A 16,565-nucleotide genomic window follows, 5' to 3' on the forward strand; every position below is an offset into this window, starting at 1 on the left:
CAAGTTAGAATGGATTATTTTTGCGCGTAAAAACGTATTTTCCCCCATTTTGTTTGGCGCCAAAAATCTTGTGTGATGTTTTCCCCAGAGTTTATTTCTGAGAATCAACAGCTGAAATATCCGTCTCCCTGTTTCGTGTTTTAGTGTGAGAATTTATTACAGAATACAAATGTGAACTACTTAAAAAAAAAAATCTATAGGCAGTACAGAAGCCTACAGGTTTCGACTAGCTGAAATGCTTTGATGAGGGCTGCTGTTGCCTTTTGCCTCTTGCACCTCGGCATCAGCTCAGCCTTCAGGGTGAAAGAGCGATCCTCCTGCTCCTGAAAAAAAAAAGTTTGGCCGCGTGCCAAACTGCGGAACAAGTGCGCCTCCCCTCCCTGCTGTTTAGCGTATTCATAGTTAGGGGTTTGGGCTGTTTTTTAAAAGGCAAGGCTGCTCTCAAGTTGATCAGTCTGCTCAAGAAACTTGTGGTGGAGAAAGTACCGGAGTCCAAACAGACGGGGAAAGAGATTTTGTGCGCAGAATTGCTTTGCTCCAGCAGAGGACAACATTTCGGGGGGGGGGAAATAGCGCACGTACTTTTAATTGGTCCTTTAAAGTCCTTCTGCAGCGTTCACAGAAAAAACCTTACCATTAATGTTTTTTATAGATAGCAACACTCTTGGATAAAGACTCTTGGCTTTAACTGTAAAAATCGGATTATCTGACTGAGGCATTGTGTTCATTAGACCAAGCTACTTTTCCCCTCCTCTTCGCATTGAGGTTAAGCTATAGCTGAAGAGAACGCCAACAATGTTTCTGAGTTTTTGCCTCCTGGTGACATTTATCTTGGGGCTGTCCGGGTGCTTGGGCTCATACGTTCCGTGCGAGCCCTGTGACCAGAAGGCGCTGTCCATGTGTCCTCCGGTGCCGGTCGGCTGCCAGCTGGTCAAGGAGCCGGGCTGCGGCTGCTGCCTAACGTGCGCACTGTCTGAGGGACAGGCGTGCGGCGTTTACACCGGGACGTGCGCCCAGGGCCTCCGCTGCCTGCCGAGGAGCGGGGAGGAGAAACCCCTGCACGCCCTTCTCCACGGCAGGGGACTGTGCACCAACGAGAAAGGATACAAACCTGCCCACCCGCCCATAGGTAAGACGCTCACTGCTGGGTGACTGAATGCATGCTTGAGAGCGAACATGGGTTTAAAATGTGTGAGAAATGTAACTTCTCGTCTGCATCGGGACCCCCTGGGTGTTCTCTCTCCTCTGTTTATCAGTGTTTGTTGACATCTTGTCCCACGCCGGGATCCAGCGTGTGTTACTCTGAGAAAGGCTCCTGCAGCCTGAGGGACCAACCAAAAGGCAGCACAGTAGCCTGCTCTGTTTTATTAAATGCAAAATCTCCCTCTTAAATGAAATTCAACCCCTTTTCCCAAGTTCTTCCCTCCTCACTTAGACCACCCGAAATAGTTCTCTGCCATGCAAAAGAAGCGCAGAGCCCTGGAGCGCGAGCAGCCGGTACCGGCGCGTTTGTTTGACATATGGTTTGAGGTGGCATCTGATTAACTTTTATCCACCGCTTTGAATCAACTGACTGTAGGAGCTCATTCCGGCTCTCTGCGCAGATCACACATGCTCCTTCTGGTGTCAGGCTGAGCATCTAGCTGTAGCACAGAAGTTTTAAAGGGCTGAATCTCCACAATAATAACACGGCGTGAACAAACACTCCGCTCGTGTCGCCCGGTGCCGGTTAATCTGCTGCGGGATCGACTCTTAGCTGTGGTGAACGCACATGGCGTGTCCCGGCTGAGCTGCGCCTGCAGTACGGGGCAGTGGCTGTCAGACTGCGGTTTAGCGAAACCCGAAAGTGGTTGACAATGATCCAGACAGTCCCCGCTTTAAAATATTTACAGGTTTACAGTCTTTTTGACACAGTTTTACGCGTCTCTTGACGCACGCACGAAAGGTGGCCGTGGACTGAATGTTGGTTTATTCTATGCAAGTAATATTCAGATGAAAATAGGGTTCATGCTTCAGCCTCCTTTAACATCCAGCTCTAACAAGTGTCTGTCAAAGCCCTCGATTTTCCATCCACACGCCAGAGCTGTTCTCTGTTTTTCGCCTTTCCCGTCCAACTGCTTAAACTGTGAAATCGATCGAAGGCTTCTACTGTATGAGACAAAATGAGCTGCCACTCTATAAACTTTGGATCTCTTTAAAGCAGAATTTAGGCAGATTTGGGGCTGCAGGCTATCCCTATGGGTGGTGTTTCGAGTCGGATTACCACTAAATCTGTGTGCGTGAGAGAAAAGAGAGAAAGACCGATATAGACAGAAAGAGAGAGAGAGAGAGGGAGAAGGAGAGCTGGGCCAACAGTCTTGAATGATTTAAGATATTTCTGAGGGAAGCAGACAGGTCCACCTTCACTCAGAGTTTTAGCAGCTTGTCAACAACTAGATAAGTAGGTGGAAACCACAAAGGTTTTGGCTACAAGCCTCACTCTGTAAAATAGGCTTCGACTGGGCTCATTTATACTATTGATGGAGTCATGAGGTTATGTCCACCCTGTGAGCAACCCCTCATCTCTCTTCTATGGGTCCAGCTATGACTGCCGTTACAAAACACTCAGGCAATCACAGGTTTGGTAAAGCTTCAGTCAGTATGTGAAATGATGTAGTCTTTTGTGTTTGTTTTCCAAGTTTGTGTGTATTTGCTGCCACATATACTTGGGTGGGGCTGTGTGGGTCTCTGGGTGTGTATTGCATGTGATGACACCTCAGGCAGTTTTGTCTCACTTTGGTTTGCGCCGACACACACACGCACGCACACACACACACACACACACACAAGCAGAACCTGGCTTCTGTGTTGGTCCACGGAGGTAACCGGAGCATCTTTTCCTGCCCCGGGCGGTGCATTCATTGCAGGGCTCTCAGTCACAGCGCAATGATTCAGCAGAATGCCTCCGGCACGCTCTTTCCTCTGAAGGGCCTTCTGTCAAACAGCTCTGCGGACGGGAGCTCATGAGGTGAGCTTCTGGTTTCCTGTCGTGTGGGGTTGCAGCTGTCTGCGCGCTGTACCAGCTGAGCAAGGCAAACACAGAGACACAGAGAGGAGGAGCTCAAGTGTCCACCGCACTCGTGAGGCCACGAGAGCTGCGGCCCACTAAATACTGACTGGGACAGTCAAACAATGGCGGGGAGGAATCTTTGCTATCCTCTAGTCCCCCACTCCCCCCTCCCTTTTAAAGAACAAGAATCCTGGCCATCACTCTGCATCTGGGTTCATGTCCCAGCAGTGCATTAATTCATGTTTTGCTCTTGCACTGTGATCCCAGGAGTGGCTTGGATTGTAAGGCACAGGAGGTGGTATGTGCTCCCGGGGCACTTAGACTTTGTTAGCCCCCTGTGAGTGAATCAGACCCCAGAAAGCTTGCCAACAGATATGACTTCATGGCAGCACGCCTCCCGTCCTTCAAGCTTCTGAAAAGGCCTTATGTTTTAACAGATTGCTCTTTGCCAAGAAACAAAAGATGATTAGGGAGTGGTTCCAAAACCAGAATACTCTTCTTACACATGGACAGAAATACTATGCTCCTTATTAGCCTAGCAACAGAAAACCTGCTGCCTTTACTGACAACTTTAATACTTTTACATTTGCCCGGGTCCTTAATGTGTGTGTAGATGCAGTTTTCAGCCGCTGCCAGACAGTTTCAGCCTCGGTGACACTTGTTGTCGCATAAGTTTAGAATGCTATTCAATTCATGAGCATTACCATCTGCTTTTTCCACGTTCACATCGTCCCTGGCACGGCGGGTTATTCGGCTGTACCTGAGAAAATGATGCAAACGCTGACTCTCTCCAACTGTAGACAACCAGCCACCGTACTCTGTCTAATATGTACGTTGCATAAAGGCATGCCACGTTAGATATATCTCCGGTCACGAGTGACTCCAGCTGCCTCACAGCTTCATGACAGGCAAAGGAAAGACTGTATGCGGCTCTCCATCCATCTCACCTTGAACATCTGAGACAGTGCAGTGAAAGCTTACCATGCTGCAGCTCGTGTGCTGCAGGTGCTAGGCAGAGTTATTGGAAAGATCATTTTCCAAAGATATCACATGACCACTTGAAAAGCTTGCAATTCGTGGCAAAAGATAGCGAAGTGATTTCTCGGATGAGACACTGATACTACTGAGTTTTTTTTTTCCAGGTACAGAATGAGAGTCAACACCACTGGAGTTGTTGCTGGCAAGCAAATACCCTCTTTGGCATGCTTGCTTGAATTCTTCCAATAAAATTTTACAGTGGTATTTGTACAGCTTACCGGTCACTGACACCTAATCTGCCGGTGGCAACAGTTGTGAAAGAAATCAACTCTCACTGTAGTGCAGGATTTTATGATGATGTCACATGTGTTTAGGCCTGATCTGGATATTGTAATCTCACTCCACTCCAACCTGGTTACATTCTAGACCAATAATTATATTATTGTCCTTATAGAGGACTATTTAAAGTGAGCAGTACAACAAACTTCTAAAAAGTTTGGCTCCATTCTCCTAAACGGCCATGTAGTGATTTCTTTAAACTGTACGAAGACTGATTCTCAGTTTTGATTTGAAGAAGCAGCTAGCTTCTCATCCACTGTGGACTTCTTTTCCTCCCCTCGTTCTCCCTATACAGTACATCCACTCTACAGCGCTTGATGCTCGCCAAAATAGCTTCTTCTGCCACTGGGGAGTCAGAACGTCGTCACACCCAGCAATTGTGTTGTGGTAATGGTGACCCAAAAAGAGGTTGCGTCTGTCCATGTGGCTTGTTGAAAACCAAATTCAGATATGGGATGAGACCTCAGACCAAAATTAGCAATGTAGAGTAGAGCAGCCATGCGCCTTACTCTAATAATTTACTTTTCGAACGCTCTGCAACATAAAACTGAACGTTTAGCATCACGGAAACTGTAAACAGGTCAGGAAGTTTGCTTACCTATAGCAGCATTTCCTTCTTTGAAAGCTTTTGCATCCTCTCATAGGCCCTGTTTTGCAATTTATAATCCTTGAATTGTTCTTGCTGCTATTTATACCATGCATTCAGAAAAGCAGGAAACTTTTTGATTGCAATGAACATATTCTGCGTGCACAATACCATGGGAAGTGTTATTTCCTGCATATTCAGAAGCTGATTGAGAGCGTGCACAAGGCCGAACAACAGAAATCCCAGTGAAACAACAGGACATGCAGGTCAAAACATAATTCACTTGCACTTGTGGTAAAAAAAAACAACAAAAAAAAAAAAAAACCTGGACAGAATATTTGATAAAGTCCAGATTTTCTCACTGTTCCAGCTGGTTTGGAAGTGAGCCTTTTTCAGTCATCGGTCTCTTAATCCTTCTCAGGAAACCACTGCGCATCTGTCATGTAATGTGCAGAGGATGTATCTTGTTGGCCTGTTTGGATCAAAATCTCTTAATGAAAACTCAAATGGCTGTTCGTGCCATTTCATTACTTTTTGCCACTGAAACAAACTCTTCATTTTATCTGAAAACTCTTTTGCCATAAAAGAGCTCTGCAACTGGCAACGTTGCCATAATTTGGACCCATTTCCTTTTCTCATCAGATAACTTTTATGCTGCTGCACACACTCCTTAGCGACTCCCACAATCCCTCTTGGCTTGTTCACACCTCCTTTGCTGCTCTAGAAACTGCAGGGTTATTGGGCCGTGCCCTTGCTTTCAAATATTAAGTAGCGGAGGCAGTGTGACACAGAGGGATGGCTTACTAACGTTGTGCTTTATATAACAGATGCCCTTAGGCTCATTTATCCCCACAATTATCTTGTCCTACCCCCAGATGAGATTAAACAGCACCTCTATTCACCGCTCTCTTACATCTTGTAAAGATGTAATTTCAGATGCAGGGCACAGACTGACGTTATCAAAGGCAAGACGTAACAAACGTGGTGTAATGTTGGGAAATCCAATGGAAGGTGGGAGAATCCATTGTCCTGTTTTGTTTTTTTCTCTAAACGATGTTGTTACAGTCTTAAAGACCCAGTGGAGAGAAAAATCAAAAGAAGGGGCAGCTTATCTTTCATTCTTGGACTTGTGCCCATAAGAAACTTGGGATATTCATGAAGCATAATTGTGTGCAGATGTTAATTTTTAAACAGAGGAGTATCAGGTGCACCTCCTTTGGCTACTCCACTCCTCTTGCCCTAATGAAATCTTTAGCTCGAGCAGAGGGAGAAGCGATAGCAGCACGGCTTTGGGCTCGGCTGAATGGAAGAGATGCACATGACTTGGCTCACTTGGCCCCCGTCCAGCATCTTGGCCGAGTTTCAGGAGTTAAACACAGACCCTCTAAGACTCCTTTACAAGCTGGGTACCCTTAGCATGGAAAAACTGAGTTTTTGTGGCAGAGCCTAAGAGGCCACATCAGAAAAGATGAATTTTTGTGATTTTTGTGATTTTTTTTTTTTTCAGCGCAAGCATGGAAGTCAGGCACCATTGTCTTTTCGAAAGCTGCATGAATTTTTTGGAAACCTTCATCTGTCCCGCATTGTTAACCGTATTCTCTCCAGACAGGCATGTTCTCAAAGCGACCGACAGAGAACGTTTATTTTCACCAGGATATTTTATTGCCAGATATGTGGCATTTTAATCAAGCGCCCTGAGAAAGTATTAGACTGTACAGCAGAAATAAAAAGGTTTTCCAAAGTGGTCACATGCACGGTGTACATGAGAATGCTTGTTTGACGTGTTTATTTATAGCACGCAATAGCCCCTTAGTCTGAGCGGGGAGACACAAGGACATATCTAAACACAAACTGAGGCCTGCCAAGTCATGGGTTGCGAGATTAATTTCAAAGAGACGGCAGTGCAGCGCAGAAGCCAAAGACCCAATTCTGGTAATCACCCTGCCTCCAGCCCCCACCTCCCCCTCCCCTCCCAAAGACTCCCAGACACTCATGCTGTGTCAGGCTCTTTGAACATCAGTTTCTCTGAGCTCGTATCCTTGTTACGTCTCAGCGCCTTTCTCCAGGCTGGCTCTCTACCAAGAGGCCAGTCAGAGTCATGCAACTTGTCACATTTCTAACATATTGTTATATTCATAAGTAACATATTCATGTATGGAAGTTGATTTGTCTTCCAGCAGCAGTTGGCCATATAGTTTGCAGCCAACATTCCTCTTTGGTTCAGTGCGCCTGGCCTCGTGCACCACGGCGGGTTTCCTTGTCAGATAAATATAACCAGGGTCATCCACTGGCACCATGGCTTCAGCCATTTGGGGCCTGGCAAAGTCCCCACAATAACTCAGTACTTATGGTACAGCTAAGCCAAGAGGGGGGAAGTGGAGGGCTTGTTTCTGTGGCCTCAAAGAACCTCTGGCTGGGGGTCCAGGCTTAAGAGGCTGAGCCCCAAAGATAGGAATAGGGGGAGGGGAGGGTTTGGGTTAAGGATAAAGGACCTCAACCTGTAAATATCCTGTCAGAAGGGACTTTCAGATCTCTGAGACTACAGTGCCCCCTGGGGGAGCTGGAATTACATCTAAGGAGTGCATACAGTGTGACACAAATGTACAAGCATTTATATGATTCCGTGGTGCAACTGGATTTTCCTGAGCTTGACATTTGAATCAGTTTAATGTGGGACACGTCGCTATAAAGTTACTACACACAGGGGCCTCAGGCCCGGTTGCAGTTTAGCCCAGATAACATGTTAGCAGTTTTTTCCATGCAACACGTGATCCAGGCTTCCCAATTAGTAGAGCTCTTTATGCTCATAAATATCAGTGTGTCTGGATTCATGTGTGAAGACCGGCATGTCTCACTTTTAAACTTATGAGAGGATGTGTTGTTGGTAGACTGTTGAGCAAAAATGTTGTGCATATTTTTCTACATATTTTGTGTCTTTTTCCCTCACAGATAGCCCTGAGCTCAAACATGAATGCAGGATTTCAAACTTTTCCAGTTATAAATAGAGCAAAGGGCCTTTGATAAGTGGGGTTGGGTGAGAAAAGATGATTTAAAACTAAGCTCTTACCAGTAGGAGTTCATCAGCTGTTGGCCAGAGCTGCAGCCTTCTCTCCTCCCTACACAAATGTTAAACAACAGTTGGCACAAACCCTTGGAAAAGCACCCACCTGTTATTGTTTGTATGTGGAAAGGACTGACAGGCATGATTTATCATTTATGCAGATGACTATACAATAATGCAAAATAACATCCTAAACTAAGATTTTTTTTCCGTTTGTTAAACATTGCAAAAACAAATCTCATGTCACTGTTAATATTGTACATTAATATGTTATTAATGTCATTTGATAGGACATTACCTTCACAGAAATGTTTAAAGTTTCAGTCAAAACAACTACCATGAAATGATATGAGAAATGAGTACGAGATAAAAGTGAGAAGGAACTTTGTTTGACACTTAGTTGCTGCTCTTTCTCTTGCTCACTGTGTATAGCATATAAAAGCTAAATTAGGCATTTAAAAGAGTTTATTTTTATATTTAAAAATAGATTTCTCTGATTCTTTAACTAAAAAATCCAGTAATAATAATGCTACCACTGGGCTCCCAAAATTTTCTTACTTCTCTGAACTTTAACGTAAGAGACGAGCACATTATGCTACGTCCAGATGAACAGAATCAGCTTTTTGGGATTTCCTTACCTGAATGATTGAGCATGCATCAAGGCACTTTAACTTAAGAGAATTCCAGTTACACTTGCTGGATGCGCATAAAAATGTAATTTGAAAAAAAAGTAACCTCTTTCTGTTGTTGCTGTTTTTTGTGGTGCAGATCGCGAGTCCCGAGAACACGAGGACACCAGAACCACACAGAGTACAGGCGGGGTTAGACCACCACCACTCTATCCCAAAGAGATTGTGAACAGCAAAAAAGTCCTTGCAGTGCGCAAGGAGCAGAAGAGGAAGCAAGGCAAGCAGCGCATCATTGGCTCAACCATTGATTACTCTCCTCTGCCCATTGACAAGCATGAGCCTGAATTTGTAAGTATTCCATGTGCAAAGTTTCATGTGGTTTTTGCGGTGTATAGCTCAGTATACAACTGGTAGTTGTTTGGTTAATAATCCCGTGCTGCATTTCTCTAAAGGGTCCATGCAGGAGAAAACTGGACGGGATCATTCAGGGAATGAAGGATACTTCTCGTGTAATGGCACTGTCTTTGTACCTTCCCAACTGTGACAGAAAAGGATTCTTCAAACGCAAACAGGTGAGCCTTGATTCTTTAAACCTTATATAGCCTCACACCACCCTTTGAGCAAGCATTTGACCAACATAACAATAAACTGCATAATTTCATTGTTATTAAACATAGTTATTTCAGTGGAATGACAGCAATCAGTGGGCTTGCTTGCTAGCTGTTAGCTTTAGCCCTTTGAGAATTCACTCCAGGAAATGCAAATAAACATTGTTATGATGATAGTGGTAAGTTCAGGTTAGCAAGCTGCCTCCAAATACTGCATCATTCTACCACACAGACACAGATGTCTGTTAATTAGAGCTAAATAACTAACAAATAGTTCACTTACAAAAAGCAGTGCACAGACCTCTCAAATGGAACAACATCAAAAATGCTCCAAAGGACATGAACATCCTAAACCAAAGAAGTCAAATACAGTGACTCCAATTAGCAGTGCTGGAAGCTAGCAGAGAGCTAACTATCATTCACCAATAACTCAAGGCAGCCCTAGCTCTAAAAATGCAGTTTATCCTTGCTAAAATATAATTCTCCCCCATAATTCAGAGTTACTAAGAAAAATCCCCACTTTGTGGTTATCACATAGTTGGAAAATAGCTCATTTAAATGTAGGCCTTTTAACATGGGACCTTGCTGGATTAACTCACTGTTTTCTTCTCCACAGTGCAAGCCATCTCGTGGCCGCAAACGAGGCATCTGCTGGTGTGTTGACAAGTACGGTGTTCAGCTCCCCGGCACAGACTACAGCGGAGGTGATATTCAGTGTAAAGACCTGGAGAGCAGCAGCAATAACAATGAGTGAAACTGGGAGGGCCATTTTGACCTCCCCCATCCCCCAACCCTTAACCACCACGTGACCCAGGGCCCACGCCTCCTCTCTGAATCACACCTGTATGCTCCGCCCTACGTTCACTTCAAGATTTGTTTTTTCAACTTAAAAAAAGAAGAAAAAAAAATCCAATCGCAAAACAACAGGCTGAAAAAAGACACCTGTATTTTTTTTCCTTTCTTTTCAGTTGACCAAGCACTCTTCTCTAAATGAGGGTGAAAGTCCCAGAAGATTTACTAGATCCTTTGACTATTATGATCACGGGACCGCCCTTCTATGAGCCTGGTCCCTTGGCTGCAGATCCATGAAAATATATGCAACTAATGGATATATTTTTATAGAAGCTGTGGGTTTGTGTGAGGTGAAATTAAAACAATTGTAAAGAAGAAAAAGAGAGAAACAGCATCAGGCTTATTGATTGAAAACAGATCAGTTTTAGGCCATGGAACATGATGCCACTGTGGAGCTGACGATTGGCCAGAGTAATTTGTTTTTATCTGTTCTCCAAAAGAAAAAAACAAAGAAGAGATAGGGATATGCTGTAACAGTTGACTCTATCTGGGTTCTGTCAGAGCACTTATGAATAGGGGAACCTGCTTGGATATGTGTAAAAAAAATCACAAAATGATGCGTGCATGGACGCGTGCATGTGTACAGTTTGAATGTGTGGTATGTATGTTGGTATATGACGGAGTGAGCCTATTACAAAAAAGAATGTCCTTTTTTTTCCTTTTTCTTTTTGGTTTTTTTTTCTGATTTTGTCACAAGTATTGCTAGAGCTTGAAGTGGTATCGGGACTGGCCTTCTCTTAATGTAAAAGCGTAAAAAAACAAAAACAAAAAAAAGCAAGTAGACCATCACAGATGAATCTATGTATGTGGCTCTTTGACAATGTAGCTAGCCTGATATGCCAACTGTGCCTATTTGAACAGACATTGCCATGCAGGGCGACACAGAGCTTAGAGAGCACCGCTGGCTCTACTGGTGAACTAAACGTTTTCAGCTTAAGTCTGACTCAAGTCTGACTCCGATCATGAGTGCATGCAATCCAGCTTCCCAGTCGGGCCGGCCGCTTCTCTGATCCATTTGTGTGAAGTGTAGTTTTGTATGGTTTTGTTTGTGCTGTTTTCTTTGCCTTCAGTGAAGTAAAGACCACCCACTTTTGAGCCATGTTTCTTTATCAAGTGGTTCCCCCTCAGTACTGCTACTACAGTGTAACCATGGTGTATTACATTACTTTTAAATATAGTTACTGAATGTTTGTTTTTCCTGTAGAAACAAAGTATGAGAACAATGTAATTGTGCTTGGGGGGAAAAATAGCCTGTAAAGAATTTCAAAGGATTCTTGTAGGTCAACTACAGGGAAGTCAAAAAAGCTAACAATCTGAAATCCTTCTGCTTACACGCCTCCATGCGGAGGTTATCTACCTTTATCTAAGTGGGGCATGATCCAAACAAAAAGGTTACAGGTTATAACAGGGTCTTTAATAGAGTCGCTCTCTCTGTGTGCAAGTCACAGTGCCTTCCTATATGCAAAGACATTTAAATACTGACGTGAAAGTGACATGGATATCATGCGGGGCAATTTTCAGATACTTGATATGACAATAGAGGTTCTGATTAAGAGAAGAACAGTGAATGTGGTAGGTCCTTTGAAATGGTGTCGATAATATGTTGCAAATCCATTTGTAATCTCCGCCTGGGGGTAGTTCTGGACAAAAATGATGTGTGAGGAACTGCAGTCCGTTAAACCTCCTTCTTCTCTTTGACAACCAATAAGCTAAGATTCATGCTTCTTCATGTGAATGCCAATGTATATGATTGCCAGAGAGGGGAAGCCAAAGGATGTTCGGAGGTAAATCGTGTTTTAGGGCTTTTTTTAATGCTTCTGCAGATGTGTGCATCCTAAATGGCTTCCAGTTGGGAATACATTGTCAAGGCTCCTTGCCCCACTTCCAACACCAAATCCCCGCTACCACTTTCGAAAATAAGCAGCTTGCACTTATTTCAGTTACTCACTATTGATATTGACACACGGCAACATCCTGAGATGTGGTATCATGAAGTTAGTTTAACAGCAAGAACAACAAAAAGTAAAAAAAGCTAAATGTTGTGTTATCTTGTGCTTACCTTTCAGAGGTGGTGCTTTGAGGTAATATTTGTTGACAGGGGCTGTGAAGCCCATGCCTGGGACCTCCAATACAGCAGCATCTTTTAGGGAAAAGTAGATTGAAAGTAACACAGCTAGAGATGTTTTCATGGCCTATTGCACAGAGATGACAGCTGAGATAGAGACAGAGGAGACAGAGAAGAGGGAGAGCGAGCGCCATGGGCAGTGGTCATGATCAGGGCCTAGCCACTTCCCCGATGTGGGGTCACCAATTGCATGACATTAGATACAGTTAGCAGGACAATAACTGGGAGTCGTGGAAATCCGAGGAATGAAATACTGCAATCAGTTTAAATATCTGAAATTGGAACTTGGCAAATATCAGCGTTCCAGTTATCTCTTTCATTTCAATTGCAGGTTGGAATTCAGGATTCCTGTTTGCGAGTAGCAGCTTCCTCAGGTTTCATATCTCCTACTTGGTTTGAATTTCAATTCACATACTTCAGTAGTACAGTAACTACAGTACAGCTTTTATTTCTGAATACATAACACTTTTTGGATGTAATGCGACGATACAATTGGGTTTCGTAATTTGGTGTTCACTGGCTTGTGAAATCGACCCATCGGTGGCAGGAGGATAGCAGGAAATAAAATGGTCAGTATTTGGAGCTACATAAGACAAATAAGAAAAAAAAGACAAAAAAGCTCAAATTATTAAAGTGAATATCACTGTGTAATATTTATTCAACTTGTAATTTATGTACTCTTTTAACCTTTGTCTGTTTTTGTTATGACAAAGCATTTATTTAAATAAAGTTATGTATTCATTTAAGCATTCTGCGTGAAGCTTTCATTTCTAGTACTGCATCTTTAAGGGGAGTAAGTAGCTGCTAAACTGGCTTGAAACATACAGTTTGAGCGGGAATCTTCCTGATTGTAAGCACTAACTAATCTCTGAGGCACGAACTGTTAAACCTCTTAGACATAAGTCTGAGACACCCAGGCTACACTACAGGATCTCATCCAGCATGCAGGATGTGACTTTATAAAGCCTCGCCTGAAGGCAAGTCACCTGGTTTTCAACACCATAGTCAAAAAGATTGCACCGGAAGAAGGAAGTCATTTAACATGAGTTTGAACTTCGGGGGGGATAACATCTACAGGGGCTGGCTCACTATTCAAATGACTGGGAAGAAGAGATCTGTAGCCTGAAGGAGACTTAATCATGTTATGGAAAACCTGCCTTTATCAGCACTTAAAGGAAGAATGCGCTCCCTGTGACACACCTCTTTACACAGACGTATATATCCAGTTGCGTGCATATGGAAGATATGGAAACAATATGGTAATCTTTGAAAGTATTTTCTGTGGATACTAAATGTGAAGCAGTTTCACCATCCAGGTGTTTGTCACAACCATCTTTTGAAAAACATGATATAAATGCACTCAAAGAGCACAGATGCCAGTTTCTGATTAGCTGTTGGCTTTCAGTTAAACATTAAAGGGCTCTAAGGACATGTGCATGCATCTCTGAAGATGGGTGTCTGGTCATTTTTATTCTCTTGTGGCTTTAAGGAAGTGACAGAATAGGACTTTTCTTTTTTTAGGGGGCCACCAAAATCTTTCCCTGGGGACCTCAAGACTTTGACTGACTCCAGATGTGGGTGACTGAAGCAGGGCATGAAAGGGTAGAAGGATCCAGGAGTTCCTGTGTAGCTAGCAGATCAAGGGTGCTGTAAAGGTTGTTGTGGTATGTTTCCATGAGTGTGTGTGTGTGTGTGTGTGTGTGTGTGTGTGTGTGTGTGTGTGTGTGTGTGTGTGTGTGTGTGTGTGTGTGTGGACCAGGGGCAGCGCATGCTTTGACTTCAGGGAGGAGGAAACATGTGTAGAAGATTTGATTTGTGAGGTAGTGTACATGACAATTACTATTTGCCTTCAAAGAAACTGACAACTGCACTTAGGACTTCAAAGCATTTATGCCCCTTTTATTAGATAATTAGGCCAACAACGTTGGACGTCTACATCTAACATCAACTCACGCACCTCACTGCATCCCAAATCCAGTCAAACTGCTGTGCTGTGCACTTTTCTGCCCATGCGAGACCTAAGGTGGGATACTTTTCTGTACTGTATTTCAATTATACAATTAAACAAATGGTCAGTGCTGAAAAATCCCAAGCAAAAAGCTTTGGAGATGCTTTTAGTTGCTTGTGCATTGCGTTGCCTGTGGCTCACTTCATTAAATGTGACTTTTAGACAGGATGATGGGACATTTAAAGACATAAGCTTACAAATGGCATGCAGATGTTTACACTACGTATTTAGGATCTCTTCAAATCACTGCTTGTGCTCTTGTATAATACTATCTCTTTAAGAGGTAATAGTGGTTCTTGTCATCACTGAGATGGAGATGAAAGGAGATTTGAAAGAAAGTACGGCAGTTGGGAGTAAATCACATGACTTAGTGATAGAATCCGCCAGTGCTGGTGGTAGAAGACGGCAGACAAGTGTCTGCTAGTTTTCTAGTTTTCATCCAAGCCCTTTCATCCCAAATGGACTAAGACCTAGAATCCCAAATGGTGGGTTGTTCATCGTGGATCGGATGTGACAGTGAGACCCACAAATGTGTGTTAAGTAAACCATATTTAGAGATTAAGATTTGACGTCCTTCAAGCCAAGAAAGAGAACCTTACGGTGCAGTCTAGTAGACGTTCTCAATATTATGGGAGATTCCAGCAATATAAAAACGTAATCTGCATCATTCTAACAACTGAATGAAGTTTTATATTTTAAACAATTGTTTTTAAAAGGAATCAGAGCGAATCTGTGAAATTTCATCAACAAAAGTTTTAAATGAGACAGCGAATGAGATTGGGGGCTCCATGGTCTAGGTATTTTTGATTTTCTCTGACAGCAGTTACTTTCAATCACAACAATAAACGGTTTCTTACACAAGCATACAGTTTCTAGTTTAACTTAAGAAGCAAATTAATTTTTACCTGGAACTTGGTACCATCAAGAAAGGGCACTTTATCACAAATCCTTAACTGACCAATCAACACGCATTACCAGAATCCATTTATGAGCAAACTCAGCTTTCATGTAAAAAAACAAAAGTCATAGCATTGTTTTATTTTTGGGGTGGCTGTAGCTCAGGTGGCAGAGCAGGTCAGCCACTAATCAGAAGGTCGGTGGTTCGATCCCAGGCTGCCTCCTGGCTGCATGTCAAATATCCTTGGGCAAGATACTAACCCCATGTTTGCCTACTGGTGGTGGCCAGAGGGCCCGGTGGCGCCAGTGTCCGGCAGCCTCGCCTCTCTCAGTGCGCCCCAGGGCAGCTGTGGCTACAACGTAGCTTGCCATCACCAGTGTGTGAATGTGTGTGTGAATGGGTGAATGACTGAATGTAGTGTGAAGCGCTTTGGGGTCCTTAGGGACTAGAAAAGCGCTATACAAATGCAGGCCAAATGCAGGCCATTTTATTTGAGTTTGGGTATTTATCTGATTACATTAAAACACTTTTTTGCCCGGAAGAAAGTGTATAGAATTATTTTGGCTGTTTAGCAGCATTAATGCCAACTTACAGTACATAATGTTACAAGCACTGCTCCAGGTCACTTACAGCTGAGGGTGGTAGAATGGGGTTACTATGAAGTTCAAGTCGTTTCTATTATATTGTTCAGTTTATAGTACCAAGTCACAAAAAGAGTTGTCTAGAGGTTATTTATATCATAAAGCAAAAAACCCTACAATGTTATAGAGAGAATAAGTGCTTGGTGTTGGTGGGGAGAACAAACTCCCTTTATACAGGAAAAGACTTCCATCAGAACCAGACCTCATGGATGGGCAGAAATCTTCTACGACTGGTTAGTGAGGGAGTGGAAACAGAAGACAGAAAGAGGAGCATGGAGAAACAATCGGCAATAACCAGGACAAAACACAGAATGCAAAAGGCAAAACTTACCTATTTGTCTCTTGAAGACTGCACGGTTCACTGTAACGGTAGTATAGCAGTGGGGTGGGGTTTTGGCTCAGCTGCAGGGGAGGGGTGGAGCAGAGGGTTCAGGGGCAGCACCAGGAGAGGCTGGCTGGTACATCTGTCAGCCATCATCTAATCATGATTCTCCTATTTTACACAGTAACATGCAGGGACCGCAGTGTGTGTATGTGGAGAAGCTGGAACACGGATTACCAGGGTAACATTGGATGACGTCTGAAAAGACAAACTGCTATAAGCTGAGCACATGTGTAAATAAACCAGCACTAACTAAATCGCCTAACTTGTGTGTGGCAACTTGCTACCAGTAAGGTAAAAAAATAGGTGTATTTTTTAATCAAACACTTTTTTATTTGACATTCAGATTACAGAGATGATAAGAGCCGGATGACTCTTCTGCCTGATATTAGATTGTTATGTTTACGTA

General features: G+C 43.4%; 1 protein-coding gene across 1 annotated transcript; it reads left to right on the forward strand.

Moving 5' to 3' along the window:
- Nucleotides 1-467: 467 nt before the first annotated feature.
- Nucleotides 468-12,973, forward strand: igfbp5b (insulin-like growth factor binding protein 5b). The gene is made up of 4 exons (XM_085248852.1): nucleotides 468-1,129; nucleotides 8,782-8,990; nucleotides 9,095-9,214; nucleotides 9,867-12,973. Exons 1-4 carry the CDS (start codon nucleotides 796-798, stop codon nucleotides 10,002-10,004), a joined length of 801 nt encoding a protein of 266 aa, XP_085104978.1. The 5' UTR covers nucleotides 468-795; the 3' UTR covers nucleotides 10,005-12,973.
- Nucleotides 12,974-16,565: the final 3,592 nt, after the last annotated feature.

Source organism: Mchenga conophoros, linkage group LG16 (assembly GCF_057382185.1).
Source record: "Mchenga conophoros isolate Kocher_MC1m ecotype Shallow Benthic linkage group LG16, M_conophoros_male_GT1.1, whole genome shotgun sequence".
Lineage (NCBI taxonomy): Eukaryota > Metazoa > Chordata > Actinopteri > Cichliformes > Cichlidae > Mchenga > Mchenga conophoros.